The sequence below is a fragment of the Phycodurus eques genome, chromosome 17 (assembly GCF_024500275.1).
Source record: "Phycodurus eques isolate BA_2022a chromosome 17, UOR_Pequ_1.1, whole genome shotgun sequence".
NCBI classification, from domain to species: domain Eukaryota; kingdom Metazoa; phylum Chordata; class Actinopteri; order Syngnathiformes; family Syngnathidae; genus Phycodurus; species Phycodurus eques.
Genome location: NC_084541.1, coordinates 14,117,179 through 14,132,916, shown reverse-complemented (window position 1 = coordinate 14,132,916; position 15,738 = coordinate 14,117,179). Strand labels below are relative to the sequence as shown.

At 42.9% G+C, this 15,738-nt stretch overlaps 2 protein-coding genes across 6 annotated transcripts; both read left to right on the top strand.

Annotated features, from left to right (window-relative positions):
* Positions 1-374: 374 nt before the first annotated feature.
* Positions 375-5,742, top strand: LOC133416140 (organic cation/carnitine transporter 2-like). 2 transcript variants are annotated; one of them, XM_061702828.1, is made up of 11 exons: positions 375-1,051; positions 1,120-1,223; positions 2,484-2,638; positions 2,707-2,878; positions 2,935-3,061; positions 3,407-3,495; positions 3,577-3,791; positions 4,603-4,636; positions 4,739-4,921; positions 5,002-5,137; positions 5,251-5,343. In XM_061702828.1, exons 1-11 carry the CDS (start codon positions 662-664, stop codon positions 5,260-5,262), a joined length of 1,617 nt encoding a protein of 538 aa, XP_061558812.1. In that variant the 5' UTR covers positions 375-661; the 3' UTR covers positions 5,263-5,343. The 2 variants fall into 2 exon arrangements, with proteins under 2 accessions (XP_061558812.1, XP_061558811.1); XM_061702827.1 differs by lacking the exon at positions 4,603-4,636 and having other exon boundaries at positions 5,251-5,742.
* Positions 5,743-5,822: 80 nt separating this feature from the next.
* On the top strand, positions 5,823-13,521 carry LOC133416141 (solute carrier family 22 member 4-like). Of its 4 annotated transcripts, none has more exons than XM_061702830.1 (11): positions 5,823-6,151; positions 6,751-7,013; positions 7,783-7,886; positions 7,973-8,127; positions 8,642-8,813; positions 8,905-9,031; positions 10,129-10,229; positions 10,419-10,633; positions 11,671-11,853; positions 11,949-12,084; positions 12,160-12,832. In XM_061702830.1, exons 2-11 carry the CDS (start codon positions 6,825-6,827, stop codon positions 12,233-12,235), a joined length of 1,458 nt encoding a protein of 485 aa, XP_061558814.1. In that variant the 5' UTR covers positions 5,823-6,151; positions 6,751-6,824; the 3' UTR covers positions 12,236-12,832. The 4 variants fall into 4 exon arrangements, 3 of the variants coding, with proteins under 3 accessions (XP_061558814.1, XP_061558813.1, XP_061558816.1); XR_009770218.1 differs by lacking the exon at positions 5,823-6,151 and adding an exon at positions 13,121-13,521 and having other exon boundaries at positions 6,388-7,013; positions 12,160-12,328; XM_061702829.1 differs by lacking the exon at positions 5,823-6,151 and having other exon boundaries at positions 6,388-7,013.
* The last annotated feature ends 2,217 nt before the right edge of the window (positions 13,522-15,738 follow it).

The following is a 15,738-nucleotide window of genomic DNA, read 5'->3' as shown; positions in this document are numbered from 1 at the left end:
GCAGATGTGCTAACCAGTCGGTCACCGTGCCGCCGATGGTGAAAATTGAAATTGAAACTCTTGTATCACCTTTATCCAGATAAACACCAAAATTGAATGGGTTCTTCACTAGTACACCACCCCCCTTGTACTGTAAGGTTTGAAGAAATATTTTTCCTTTGTCCTAATAAGTACTTTACATGAGTAACATTTCATGTTAACAAGCACAAACTCTCCTGAACTTTGACGTGGTGGTTTGCTGGGTGTGGCCTTAAACCACAGCTCTTTTGGGCACTTGAAAGCTACTTAGCACCATTTAGAGTACAAGCACGCGCACTTCTCAAGGGTATTTAAAAGTGTGGAATGTTGTCTGGCGCAAATAGTTGCCCACTGCTGTGTGAATAGCCATGGTGGTGCGATGGGAGCAGGGCAGATGGACTGGGGCACTTTTTTTAAAGCGTTCATCAGTAAATCAAATCAGCCGGTCGAGGGGATGTGTCGGGGTAGATCACTTCCTCTCCTTCTCTTATGAGTCCTGATAGTTTTCCCCACTGCCAGATGAAAGTGGGTTCGCCTTGAATGGGAGGGGGGTTAATGCTCTTCTGGGGCTGAGGTGATTCACTGGCCCACTTAGGGTCCTGCTCAGTGATTGAGAGTCACCACAGAACACGCACCATCCAACATGGGCGACTATAACGAAGACACAGCCTTCCTGGGCCAAACGGGACCCCACTTCTGGACTACATTTATCCTTCTCAACACCATCTTTGTCTCCACTGGATTCAACGGGCTCTATATCGTCTTTGTCGGGGCGGTCCCTGAGCACCGCTGCCTCGTCCCGGAGGTCAACCTCACAGCAGCGTGGCAGGACGCCATCATTCCCATCACCGAGGTGGACGGTCGTGAAGTACGCAGTCAGTGTCGGCGCTACAAGCTGGATGTGGTTCGGAACCTCTCGGCGAAAGGATACGCTCCGGTGACGGACGCCAACCTCACAGGGCTGGAGCAGGAGAGCTGCTTGGACGGCTGGAGCTACAGCAAAGACATTTACCAAGCCAACATTGTCACCGAGGTCAGTATGCCTGTCACAGAACAACAATGTAAAATCCACAGGAAGAACATGTGCATGTGTCTTTGCAGTGGGACTTGGTTTGTGACAACCAGTGGAAAGTTCCCTTTGCATCCTCTACTCTGTTCGTGGGATATCTCCTCGGCTCACTGATCTCAGGCCAGCTTTCTGACAGGTACATCATCCCAAATGATCAGCTCAGGTTTTTTTTAACCATGCAGAGATAGAAATGTAGATATTGTGAGCGTGGTGCACCTGGTGGCCTGAACCTGTTACACTCATTCAACAAAACAGCGCCATCTAGTGTTGGCGTATACTATAGATAACATTTGTCTTAAAATTTATCAATTACATTGTCTGAAGTTGAGTTAACAGTACGCTGAGCTTATTCTTAGAGATTGTTGCCGGTGTCCCCTTTTGTTCTCAGTACTGTTCTTTTACAGCTGTAAAAACCCCTACAGCAAACCCTCACACACACACACACGTACACACACACACACACACACGCACACACACTCACACACACACACACACACACAACACACATTTGTCTCCAACATGTGAGGCAAAGGCAACAAGACAGTGTTATGGCCAGCTGCAGAGTCAGCGAGTGGGAAAGGGGGGCGCAAACAGCAGGCAGCCTTGAGTCTCGTAACTTGTATGAATTTAAGTAACAATCAAGAAGCACACTTGGCGAAGATTCTTCCAAACCTCACAGTTCTGAGGACCAGGGTTCAAATCCCGGCCTCGCCAGAGTGGACTTTGTTTGTTCTCCCCGTGCCTGCGTGGGTTTTCTCCGGGCACTCCGGTTTCCTCCCACATCCCGAAAACATGGATGGTCGGTTGATCAAAGACTCTAAATTGCCTGTCGGTGTGAATGTGAGTGCGAATGGTTGTTTGATTATGTATGTACCCTGCAATTGGCTGGCGACCAGTTCATCACCTCTCGCCCGAAGATAGCTGGGATAGGCTCCAGCATGCCCCCGACCCTAGTGAAGATAGGCGGTACAGAAAATGGATGGCTGGATGGGACAGTAATTCATTTGATCCTTAACCCCCAGTCTCCTGATGACTGTGAATAATCTGTTTAAGTAGCGTGAATCTTTGTTCTAACATGAATCCGAAGGTCTTGAACTTTGACATTTTTGTGATTGGAGTCTGACAAAAATAAAGTGGTGACGAGAAAAGTTGCGAAGTGAAGACTTTCAAATCAAACCGGAAACAGGATTGGTAGTAGCTTTGTCTGTAAAGGACTTGTCTGTAAGGACAAGGCTATAGAGCCTTGGATGTAAGGAGTTGGCTTGGGGTATGGAAGGTGGCCCATTTAATATTCGCTGTGCATGACACATGGGTTGTTGAATTCAGTCTTTCTTAAGCCTTGACATCAAGGCACCAACCCCCCCAATTTCCATCGTTATCATTTCTCACTCTTTAGGTTTGGGCGGAAAAAGATAGTTTTTATCTCTCTAGGAGCCCAGAGCATCTCTGTCCTTTTGCAATCCTTCTCCCAGTCGTGGAGGATGTTCTGCATAACGTTCCTGTTCGTCGGAGCCTCCCAGATTTCAATCTACATCTCCGCCTTTGTACTAGGTATGGTTTCGTATCTCCTGCCCCGTATTTGTCCAGGTGGAGTCAGCATCTTTTTTCACTCTGGACAGGAACTGAGGTGTTGAGCAAGACGCTCCGTGTGATCTTCACGACACTCGGGGCATTCCTCTTCTACTGCATCGGCTACATGATGCTGCCATGGATCGCATACAGCATCAGGGACTGGAGAACCTTCCTGGCCGTTCTATCCGCTATCTCTGTGGTCTACATTCCTCTGTGGTGGTACGCTCAAGAAGCATCCAGTATTTAAAGTCGTGGTCCTAATTGTGTGCTTGCAGGTTTATCCCGGAGTCCCCCCGGTGGCTGATCACTCAGGGAAGAGTGGCGGAGGCTGAAGCCATCATAAGAGACGCCGCCCGGAAGAACAAAGTCGAGGCGCCGCTTGTTATCTTCAGAGGATTTGAGGTGGAGTTTCCGTGTGGTACCTCACAAGCCCCTTTTGTGCAGAGTTTCCGCAAAATTGCCACATCAGAGACGTTAACGTAGAGCAAAGGTGACAACAACTACTGTTTACACAAACGGGAGAGTGGGACGTGTCAAACTTGACACCTGGGTCATCCCTTTCCGTGACTCCCTATCACAAAGCTGCTGCCTCGCCTTACAAAAGCCAGGAAATTCACTCGTCCATTTCAATCCCCCATTCCATTACGGTACCTTTTGCGCAGAACAGCGCCATGGGAAAAAGACAGCTTTCACAAAAAGTAGTCAGTGTTAGTTAATGTTGTATTTTGATTATTTTTTCATCTCCAGTCACTGCCTCCGAGCAAAGCATACACCATGCTTGACGTCCTGAGATCCAAGAACATCAGATGCATCACACTAATGTGTCTTGTTCTGTGGTGAGATTTATCAAAAACAGATTACCGAGTACTTGACCAGCTAAGCGCGAGCTGCTAAATATTCCGTTTCATCCCATCTAGGATTGCAATCAACGTGGGCTATTTCGGTTTATCCCTGAACACCTCCAACCTCAGTGGGAACCCCTTCATGAACTGCTTCCTTTCGGCGACCACCGAGGTACCTGCCTATGTTGTGTCCACCTGGCTCCTGAAGAGGTGTCCCAGAAGGGCTCTACTGTCCACCTTTCTGGTCATCGGTGGAGGAGTCCTGCTGCTAATCCAGTTCATTCCGCCCAGTAAGTCCCAGGCGTACCACACAAATCATCATGACCAAATTCCTAAAGTTATTGTGAAGTGAATTCAGGAATTTGTTTCTAAATATGTTATACGTTTAAAGATAATTGCTGAAAACGTGCAAAGACTGAGAACTTTGTAGTACAAAATCTTGAAAATAAAGCGCTAAACAGTTTTTCACATTACACTTTTATTTTTTTAGCCGTAGCTAAAACAGGGTTTTAGTCGCATCTCCCCCACTTTGGAAGAACTTGAGCGCCTTCGTTCGCATAACCGGTTATCCAGCGCAATTTTGAAATAGTACTTAGTTATAATCATTTCGACAACTACAGCGTATCAACTACCTGCAAATGCATCTCATTTTATATCCATCCATCCATTTTCCGTACTGCTTATCCTCACTAGGGTTGTGAGCGTGCTGGAGCCTGTCCCCGCTGACTCAGGGCAAGAAGCGGGGTAGATCCTGAACTGGTTGCCAACCACACACAGGGCACACAGAAACAAGCAACCATTCGCACTCACATTCACACCTACGGGCAATTTAGAGTCTTCAATTAACCTACTACACATGTTTGTGGAATGTGGGAGGAAACTGGAGTACCTGGAGAAAATCCATGCAGGCACGAGGAGAACATGCAAACTCTACATAGGTGAGGTCGGATTTTAACCCAAGCCCTTAGAATTGTGAGGCAGATCTGTTAACCAATTGTTCACCGTTCTGCCTTCATTTTATATACTTGATGATATTTATGATATCATTCAAATTTGGCAAGGTTGTTAACAACACTCTTCTCTGGGGTGTGTCAAATTTAGACGATGTTCCTTTTCACCTTACATGGATTATAAGGTATGTGTTCCAGTTGATGTTTGAATCTGGTTTTGGACTCGTTTTTGTGTGCTTCCACCTTTGTGGCAACAGTTTGAGGAATTTTGGGGTTTTCTCTGGCAGGCCTCGAGTATGTGGGCTTAGTTCTGGAAATGACCGGCAAGTTCGGTTTCACCATGGCCTTCGGCATCGTCTATATCTACACGGCAGAGATCTACCCCACCGTACTCAGGAACCTTGGCATGGGAATATGCTCGTCGGCCGCTCGCATTGGAAGCATCACGGCTCCCTACGTCATCTATTTAGGCATGTCACGTTATCATGTGCCATATTTTATAATCCTATTGGGTTTTTTTCAACCTGCATTTTCCATTATCCACTTCCAGGCACTTACAACAAGGTTCTACCGTACATTCTCATGGGGAGTCTGACCATCGCCTCCTCCGTGGTCAACATCTTCCTTCCGGAGACCTTGAACAAAGATCTTCCGGAAACTCTGGAACAGATGCAGGAATGGCAAGGGTATGATTAATTTGCAAAATATTTACAACAGAATTTAGGAAACAATGGTCCAGAGAGAGTATGCTCTGCAACTATTTTGTGTTGTAACCATCTTAACTGTGCTCTCTCTTCAGGTTGTGCTGTAGACCCAAAAAGAAGAACTATGCAGAAAACGGAGGAAGCGGACTCCAGCAAAAGCAGAATGAAGCCATAAGTGACCTGCAAAGTCTTACTGTGTAGCTTCCCAAGTAGCATTAATTCACTTTTTGTGTGTCCTCTTTTTTTTTACTTGGAAATCAGAAACAAATGTTTTTGAAAAGGTTGATGCCTGCTGATTTGCATTTTGATCATTTGTTTTGTAGAACTTTCCATTTGTGTTTGATGTTGAAACACATGGATACCTCACCGGTCTTTAACTACATGTAGATAAAACCAGATTGAAAATGTCAGCTGTTTTTGTACAATAACAAGGTATTAGCCAAAACATCAGTTCGCCAGAAATATCCTAGACTGTATGGTGGTTGCAGTTTGCAATGGTGTACAAATACAATGCATCCTAATTACAGATGTCTGTTATACGTTTGTTCAGGCTTAGCTAAATTAAAAGTGAATGAGCCTCTTGCTAAGGTTGGTACAGATGTGACGTTTCATGGACAATCAGCAACACTGAGTGATTGATCATCAAAACAGAAGGAGGGTTCATCTTTACTTATTTATGATTGATCCCAACAGCCCGAACCCAACCATGTGATTGCACTTCCAAGTCACCCTAAAGTAATTTGCGATTTTGTGTCCAATATTGTCAAGTTTTGGTTTAAATTCCAGATATTTGTTTGACTTCCGGACTGTCATTTTAGGTTGGTTTTGTAGTTGTTCAACCATCCATCCATCCATTTTCCAAACTGCTTATCCTCATTAGGGTCGCGGGGGTGCTGGCACCTAGCCCAGCTGACTTTGGGCAGGAGAGTACACCCTGAACTGGTTGCCAGCCAGTCGCAGGGAGTTGTTCAACCAGCGAGCCGTCATCTTCAGATTGTACGTGTACACGTGGAACATAAATGTACTTTGATAGTACAGTACCTCTGAATGTGCAAAGCTGAAGCATCAGACCTCCTTGTCCTCTTACCTTTAAAATATGTCCCATGAGACATACAAAAACAATAAATGATGAGGGACCTGAACAACTCCAATCCAGCACCTTATCACAATTGCTTTATTTGTCATAAAATTTAAAAAAAACTGCAAAGAGTGAGAAAACAATTTATGACAGTTTTACAGTGGCTTGTTAATGATTAACACATTTTCCAAGAGATCACTAAGGCCAGTTCCCTCAACAGAGAGGCTTTTTTTATTCTATGCAAGTAATAAGTACAGACTTGACAGTTACTGTGTAACCTCCTCTGACAGTTAAGGGCAGATTACGTTGCTGTTTTTCTTTTCAGTCTCAGATGCCGCTTGTCTGGTCATTCATTTCCTAACAAGTTTAACGATGGGTGACTTGAAAGTCAGAGACTATGATAGTATCACATCCTTTCTGGGACCGTGGGGAGCCTTTCAACGTAGAGTTTTCTTTGCCTTGGCCATCAGCATCTACCCCAATGGCTTCATTGGCATCTATATTGTATTTGTCGCAGACACGCCGCTTCACCAGTGCCGCATCCCCGAGAACGCCAACATCAGCCAGGCGTGGAGGAACGTGACGATCCCCATGGAGACGGTGGACGGAGTGGTGAGGCCCAGGTCTTGTTTCAGGCTGAACCTGGAGATGGTCAAGAACTACTCTCTGAACAGCGTGGTCCCGAATGTTGGGGTCAACGTGGCTGACATTCCTTTAGAGGCCTGCCGAGACGGGTGGATATACAGCAAAGACATCTACCAGTCAACCATTGCCACCGAGGTGAGTCAGAAGACTTCCGTGCTTCGGTTGTTTTAAGATATCTCTCCAAAAAAAACTTGCAGAGACGTTATATTTTGATTGGTAATTCTTGGGTGTTTACTTGATTTGTTTTAGTACGTTAAGGTTATAGAATGCTAACTGTTCAGGTAGTTAGCATTCAGCCAAAGAGACATAGCCAATATCAAAGAAACTTTGTAACGGTCCAACGAATAAGCTGTCCAAATTTGTGTTTATCTTTTGATATTCTATTTTTCAATAGATACAGTACGTGAGCTAATATTGCACATTTCAACTGACACACTAAAGACAGAGTTAAAAAAAAACAAAAAAAACACAGTATTTAAGGGGGAAAAAACAATGTTTGCGTGCAGGATTTGACGTGAACATCCTCCAACCCGACAAATGCGGGTGAAATCAGCAGATGTTTTTATTTTTTTTAAAAGACTACCGCAAAGCCAACATGTACAAAAATGTATATCTTCTTCAGGCTTGTAGCAACATCCGCTGACATGCTACGCTCTACAATAGCGTGACATATTAGTTGTACATATACATATGTACGTATACATATGTCACACCAGTGCCATTGTGCAAAATAACGTTGATAACACCATGAAACATATTCTAATGTTAAATAGATATATGAGATAATGTCTCTGTGTAGATTCTCAGTCATCCAGGTCAGGCAATCCACAAAAGTTGAATTGAGGCAAATGGACTCTCCTTTGCTGTCTTGGTAACAAAGAGTTGACATGTGTACCTTCGTCAGTGGGACCTGGTTTGTGAGGATGCACACAAAATTCCACTGTCCTCCTCCATCCACTACCTGGGCGTACTGGTGGGGGCGTTTCTCTCGGGCCAGATGTCGGACAGGTGGGCAAAACTTGCATGTTTGATTTTGGGGATGTTTTCCAGTGTTGATTCAAAAACGAAGCATTTTATGCGTTTCGTACACACAGATACGGAAGGAAGCCAGCGCTGTTCGCCATGATGGTCCTGCAGACAGTGGCCATAACGGCACAGATATTCTCAAACAGTTGGGAGGTCTTCACGTTCACCTTTTTCCTGGCGGGTTCTGGCGGGTTCTCCAATTACATCATAGCCTTTGTGCTGGGTACGTTTTAGAGACAGGACGTGTTAAAAAGAAATGTTTATTTTTCAATTCAAAACAGTTCTCTGGTGTCTTGACAGAGTTTCTGACATTATTTCACTTTCGATTTTCAATTTCACTTTGTCAATTAAAGTAGTCCAGTCGCTTACAAGTCATGGGTGGTGAAATACAGTGTTCCATGAAAATGAGCATAATTTACATAATAATTGAGTGGATTACATCTTGCTTACAGACACATTTTGAAAAACAGAAACTATTTCCTTGCTGGTTTAATTTCACACTTGATAGGTCGGCTTCCACTCACGGGTTTTTCCAGTTATGACCCGTTGCTTTGTACATTTTTTGGTTTTGTGTCGTGAGCCTAAATTTGAGGTAGGCTACAAGTGATTCAAAAGTAACTTTTCCTTAATATGTCCCCTTAAATGACACAAGGGCTGCTAGTTTGCGGTTCTCATGCAAATTTGAGCCATTTCTCTAGTTTCATGGCACGTTTTTTCCCCCCACATTTTGTCATTAGGAACAGAAACTCTGAGCGCCAAAGCCCGTGTGGTCTTCTGCTCCCTGGGAGTTTTCATGAGCTCAGCCATAGGATACATGATCATGCCGCCCGTGGCCTACTTCCTGCGCTCCTGGCGGCTGCTGCTGATCCCCATGGCTGCCAGCGGACTCATATACATACCCCTATGGTGGTAAGGATGTGCCGCGTGTCAAAAGGACATAATGAGCTTCCCTTCCATTTTGAACTGACATCCTTTCATAAACGTCGACCGTCTTTGAAAGGTTCATACCCGAGTCGCCTCGCTGGCTGCTCTCCCAGGGCCGGGTGGAGGAGGCTGAGGCCATCCTGAAGGACGCTGCCAGGATGAATAAGGTTGCCACGCCGCAACCCATTTTCACAGAGGCCGAGGTAAGAGTCCAATTGGCCATTTTTCAAAATGCCCACTACAGTAATCCCAAGTTTATTGCGGGGGTTATGTGTAAACCCCCGCAGTAAGTGAAATCCACGCGTTCCAGTATCTGGCAATGTAGTCAGCAAAAAGCATTATGGGTACCCAAAATTCATTGTGGTGATGTTTTAAACTGCAGTACAGTAGTTGTGGAAAATCCAGCTAAACTTTGCGTCTTGCATTTGTTCCTGTCGATATTGTTATGAGCGTGTGCATTAGCTATTCGTCAGGCTAATGTTGGTATTTGTGAATTTATTCCATAAAACTCTTGCCTGTGGCTTGTGTTTTTCATGAATAAGCTCAGCCAGGTTTGCTTATCTGTGAGGAACATTAGCCCAATTGACCTTCTGTCAGTCATTGCTGTCAAATTTAAATCAATTGACTGATTAAGTTGACTGGATCAGCAATGCACAGGCGATTCATTGCGCTATATTCATGAAAAAAATAAATAAATAAAACGCAATGCACTGAATCTGCTATAATGATCCATGATATCGTGACGGATTACTGTATTAAAGTAGTCGTAGTGTACTTTCTTGGCACCAAGATGCCACAAGATTGCACCAAACCATTATTTTTCTATTAGCCAGGTCTTTGGCCTGTCTAATGGAAACTCCTCAACTCACTTCAACATACAGTGATATCTTGACTCACAAATCTAATTTGTTCCGTGACTGCACTTTTTAACTCTCGTTGTGGTGCACGGCATCTTGTGGCGACAAGCTGGAACTTGCTGGTATCTCGAATTTTAGCGAGCAACACAAAGCAACAAAAATCGAACGAGCGGCAGCGAGTAACTCTGAAAACTCGCAAGTTGGTGCACTCGTAAGTCAAGATACCAGTGTAGTTCCCTGACAGCGAGATGAAACCAGATGGCGCCAAAGCACTACTTTTTTTTCGATTAGACAGGGCTTTGGTGTCATCTTGTGGAATCTTAGCGTGTTTCAGATAGACCGCAAAAACAACAACTAGGAAAATTTGCAAGTTGGGTATCACAAAAAATATATATAAAAGTATGGGGGTTTGAAGTTATTTAAATTACATCTTTTTTTTTCAGATTGAAGATACAATGACGATGAAAGACAAGAAATACAACATTAGCTACATCCTGCGCAGCTGTAACATATTCACCATCACTCTGTTGTGTTCATTTCTGTGGTACATCCATCTTTTTAACTAAACTGTGCATGACATAAAGAATAAATGAAGGATTATGGGTAATGAACACAGAACCTGAAGTATGAAGCGTAAGAAAGGAAAGAATTTCACCCGAAAACCCAATTACCCCAAACTGTTTCGGAATTGCAATTGGAACCTTTTGACGGGCGTCCTTTTTGGGCCCCGCAGGTTTGTCATCACCATCAGTTACTACGCTCTGATCCTCAACACGTCCAACCTTCACGGCGACCCGTACCTCAACAGCTTCCTGTCGGCGGTGACGGAGGTGCCGGCGTACCTGATCGCCCTGCTGCTGCTGCACTTTTGCTACCGCCGCCTGTGCCAGTCGTCCACGCTTCTGATGGGAGGCGTCATGATCCTGTGCGTCCACCTCATTCCTATAGGTAACGGCGACGTGGCACTTCCTGTTGAAGGGAATACAGTCTAATACATACAATACAATACAATAATAATAAGTAAAGGTCAAAAATGGCGGTCTCTCTCAAAATGTAAAACATTCAAGTCATAATATGACAATTTTACTGCCATAAAAACTTTTACCCAAATAAAATCTGGACTCAATTCTCATAAAGTCATGACTTTATTATCATAAATTGACAGTTTTGATCATGTCGAAATGACCAACGCATTCCCCCACCATTAAAATCATTACTCTATTCCCATGGAATTACTTTCTCTGTTAAAATAATGACTTTATTCTCGTAGTAACAATAAGAATTGTACATTCCAGTGTGACCCTCAAAATAATATAATAATATTTGATCATCAAAATTCACTCTTATTCTTTGGAAACAGGCAATACTGAAATTTTACAGGTCATATCGTCATAATATCATGATTATTGTTATAAAAGTAAGACTTTTTTCCCGTTTTTTTGAGGAAGTTACAACTTTATCAGAATCAGAATCATCTTTATTTGCCAAGTATGTCCAAAACACACAAGGAATTTGTCTCCGGTAGTTGGAGCCGCTCTAGTACAACAGACAGTCAATTTACAGAACACTTTGGGGACATAAAGACATTGACAAAAAACAATTGTGCAAAAAGATGCAGAGTCCTCTAGCACTTTTTCACGGTAAAATCAAGACTTTATTCTTGTCGGATTACGGTGTTCCCTGCCTATTCCCGATTCGCTGCGAGCAAATTCAATTATTTGCAGAATTTTGGGTGGGAACCCACTTTCCATTACTCGCTGAAGAACTCAAAAAGTATTTTTTTTGCCACCATCTTGAGGCATCTATAGACAATCAGAAACGCGAAACACACAACACAATCACAGCTAAAAAAAAAAAAAAAAAATGGCATATTCTCAAGCTCGCGGCTGCAGAAATGAAGGTGGTGGGACACTGCACCGTTTGCCCCTAATGCAAAATACACAATGGGTAATTTCAGGCTATTATCTTGCGTTGTTTGTGGTCAGATCTGCAGTGGGTGGCCGTGCTGCTGGAGATGCTGGGCAAATTCGGCGTGACGTCAGCCTTTTGCGTGGTGTACGCCGTCACATCCGAGCTCTTCCCCACTGTCTTAAGAAACACGGCCATGGGCTGCTGTTCCATGGCGGCTCGCGTGGGGACAGTCACCTCGCCCTTCATCATCTACCTTGGCAAGTACAGTTTTCACCCACTGCCGTGTTGAGTCGTAATTTTGATGGAAGTAAAATAGCAAACTGAATGAAAATGTGGATTTCTCCTACTATAGGACAATATTATAAGGCCCTGCCGTACATTGTAATGGGAGCTTTGGCCATTTCCGGAGCATTCATCTGCCTCCTGCTGCCAGAGACATTCGGGAAGCCTTTGCCGGAGACCATAACGCAAATGCAGACTATATGCAGGTGAGTTATGCAAACGGATCCCTCGTCGGACACGGAAATCTAAATAAAAACACGTGTCTTCCACTTTTTCCACAGGCGAAGAGGTCAAGACAAAAAGAAAGTTGAGGACAGGGACGCACAGGACTATCAGAGTAAAGAATCCAAGTTGTAGTTTATCAAATGACATCGCACTCCGGATTCTTCATTTGTATTTTTGTGGAACACAACGATGACCTCCGTTGAGATCAGAACATGACCCAGGAAGGTTTGCTTTTGACTTTTTTTACATTATTATTATTTATTTTTTTCTCTTTCCCCATTTGTGATCCACACAGCTGCGGCATGCCAGTGTTGCAAAACAGCCATAACACCGTGACGTTTCATCGGTGGCAGAAAGCAAAGAATTTAAAATACTTTGTTACTGTACTAAAGTAGATTTTCCAGATACCTGTACTTTACATTAGTATTGATTTTTCTGCTGACTTTTTGCTTTTACTCCCTACATTTGAAAACAGATATCTGTACGTTCTACTTCTTATTTGATTAAAATAGGCTCGTTACTTTTTTTAACGTCTGCCAATGATGACACAACGTTAGAAAGTCGTAAATAGAAAAGGGCCAAGTCAAGCGGTTGAGATTTTGATTGACGGAGGTGGACAAAACGTAAGCAAAACACATTGTTTAGAGAGTTTGTCCAGTAATTTATTTTCTTCTCAGTATGAGCACTATGCAAGTTAATAAAATCAAATCAAAATGGGTATTGTATGTAACAATGTATAAGACAGTAAAAATTCATTTTTGCATTTGTACTTAACTACATTTCAGAGTCTGTACTTTTTTACTTCCACTTACAGTGAATATAAAAAGGATTTTCAATCTTGTTCAAACGACAGTTTTTTGTTGTATAAAAAAAATTCGACCAAGATAAATCAAAGTTCACCTTTAGTTTTATCAGACTACAACAAATTTTTCCACACTTCAAGTATGTTTTTGTAATTTTTTTAAGCCAACGTAGAACTTCAGGACCATAATTCCAATTACAATATTTCTGTTGCAGACATCAACAAAAGAACACCCTACCAACAGTGAAGCATGACGGGTGGCAGCATTATGATTTGGGGTGGTTTTCTCTTCAGCTGGAACTGGGGCGTTTGTTAAGGTGGAGGAAATTATTAACAGTTCCAAATAGCAGTCAGTGGTAGCACAAAACCTTCAGGCTTCTGCGAGGAAGAAAAAAAAAGTCAGGAAAAGCCAACAAGAACATCTGAAATGTATTTCGGTTAATTAGATGCACTTTAAATGCTGACGGTGTGTTCAAACACGCATTTGAATGTGATTGGTTGATTCCGGACACAGCCACAACCCAGTTATAAGAAGGTGTGCACACTTGTGCACCACATTATCTCAGTTGTTTTGTTTTTTTTTTCCCTCTGGAAAATATTGAGTTGTACATGTTATAGGTGACATTCATGGACAAAAACGTTTTGAAATTATTTATCTTAGTCTAATTTTTTTTTAAACACAAAAACCTGGCATTTGAACAGGGGTGTGTAGAGTTTTTGTATCCACTTTAAGTAAAGGTGTTGAATCAGCACTTGTACTTTTACCACATTCTTTTTTTTCTTTTTACACATATAACTGTACTTCTACTTAAGTACAAAGTGTGACTACTTTTGTCACCGCTTCATTTCATCAGCGTTTTCCATCCATTTTACTACTGACTGGCAATGATTCACAGAACCCCTTAAGTAATATTTTATTACCTATGCCGCAAAGCTGTTCAGACACGAGTTAGTTGGATCATAAATGTTGACTTCAAAATCCTTTTCAGTGACTTTGTCAGATGAGGTGATTTAACAATATGTTTATTACTGTGGATGGACTTTGGAGTGGTGTAAACAAATAAATAAATAAAAACTCTTATACTTGAATGTGGCGGCACGGTGGACGACTGGAGCGTCAGCCTCACAGTTCTGAGGACCGGGGTTCAATCCCCGGCCCCGCCCGTGTGGAGTTTGCATGTTCTCCCCGTGCCTGCGTGGGTTTTCTCCGGGCACTCCGGTTTCCTCCCACATTCCAAAAACATGCATGGTAGGTTAATTGAAGACTCTAAATTGCCCGTAGGTGTGACTGTGAGTGCGACTGGTTGTTTGGTTGTTTCTTTGTTTGTATGTGCCCTGCGATTGGCTGGCAACCAGTTCAGGGTGTACCCCGCCTCTCGCCCGAAGATTGCTGGGATAGGCTCCAGCACGCCCGCGACCCTAGTGAGAAGCAGTTCAGAAAATGAATGGATGGATGGATACTTGAATGTAGTCTACGTTTACAGTATTGGAAAACAACTAAAGCTCTTCCATTGTACACATACGTCACAGCGTATTCCTTTCATATATGTACATTTCTGGTACTACTCTTTTTATTATCTGTAAAAATACAGACATTAATCAGTCACTTTGCTGAAAGGAAAAGCACAAAAAAAATATATTTCTCATCAAAGAATACATCAATGCTTTAACAGTGCTAAGTGCATTGCGAGCTCTAAATACTAACGAAAAACATTAGAAAAATACATACTGTATGTTGGTTTGGGGCTTACCTAATTCTACCAAAGTAAAAAATGTGACTAAAGTTACATGTTGTTTTTGGTGCCTATTTGTTTCCCAACTACTGTATATCAGTGTGTGTGTGTGTGTGTGTGTGAGATGGAGTTTTTGAAGGTCAGTCTGTCACTGATTTGCACAAATTTAGCCAGATCTGACACATCCAATATGGCAGACGCGGTAAATGGCCAACCCTCTCAAGGCGGTGTCTGGATATTTGTGTTACCACGAGGTCTTGCCTTGTTTTGTCCATCGAGTCTACATGCATCCATTTAATTTATTTAGTTTTTGGGGGAGGTGGGGGGACTTTCTTGCAGTCCACACTCACGGGATGCACGGACGAGTTTGATCATCCTAACTTAGCCTCGCCAAAGCCACGCATACAAAAGGGGCGTGTCTTATCTACCTATTCATCTCTATGGCCAAAAGTCACCGGCAGTCCCACGCTATAATGTGTTCGGGTAAAACAAATAGCTTGCTAAACAATGTACTGTACTTTGCACTAAAGTAACACATTTGAAATCACAATCCAGCGAGAGTTAACGACATGCTGCTAAGTGACAATGTTCGAAAATTATATTTCCAGTAACTATTAGATGCAACTTTGGGCAAAAATACATCAAGTTTTCCGGTTTTACGGTTCAACTGGTTAAGACGAGCCATAGAGCCACCAAATGGTACATGGTAACTGTCCATTTCGACGGTAAGAACTAATTACATCCTTATTTTATCAATCTAAATTTTATAAGATGCGATTGACTGGCAACCATTCAGGGTATACCCCTGAATGGTTGGGATAGGCTCCAGCACGCCCGCGACCATAGTGAGGAGAAGCAGCTCAGAAAATGGATGGATGGATGGATAAATCTTATAAGTAGATTTTTTTTTTGGTTGAAAGTTTTGTGTTTTGACTTAAGTCGACCAAATTTATTTGGAACGAAGAAACATAATTTCAAGCGTTGTTTTCCCCATCGGAAGGATTTTGGTGAACTCGGCTTCTCATCTGTCAATCACCAGTGTTCCTCGTTCTGATTGGCTACGGCTTGAAAACAATTGTTTGTTTATGGGTAACCGCCCA

Bases quoted from the DNA above. Each gene is read 5' to 3' on its own strand.
- LOC133416141 (XM_061702829.1), top strand. From the start codon at position 6,606: ATGGGTGACTTGAAAGTCAGAGACTATGATAGTATCACATCCTTTCTG. The intron at 7,014-7,782 runs GTGAGTCAGAAG...TACCTTCGTCAG, and splicing joins AGTCAACCATTGCCACCGAG to TGGGACCTGGTTTGTGAGGA. The intron at 9,032-10,128 runs GTAAGAGTCCAA...TTTTTTTTTCAG, and splicing joins CCATTTTCACAGAGGCCGAG to ATTGAAGATACAATGACGAT.
- LOC133416140 (XM_061702827.1), top strand. From the start codon at position 662: ATGGGCGACTATAACGAAGACACAGCCTTCCTGGGCCAAACGGGACCC. The intron at 1,052-1,119 runs GTCAGTATGCCT...GTGTCTTTGCAG, and splicing joins AAGCCAACATTGTCACCGAG to TGGGACTTGGTTTGTGACAA. The intron at 4,922-5,001 runs GCATGTCACGTT...ATCCACTTCCAG, and splicing joins TCCCTACGTCATCTATTTAG to GCACTTACAACAAGGTTCTA.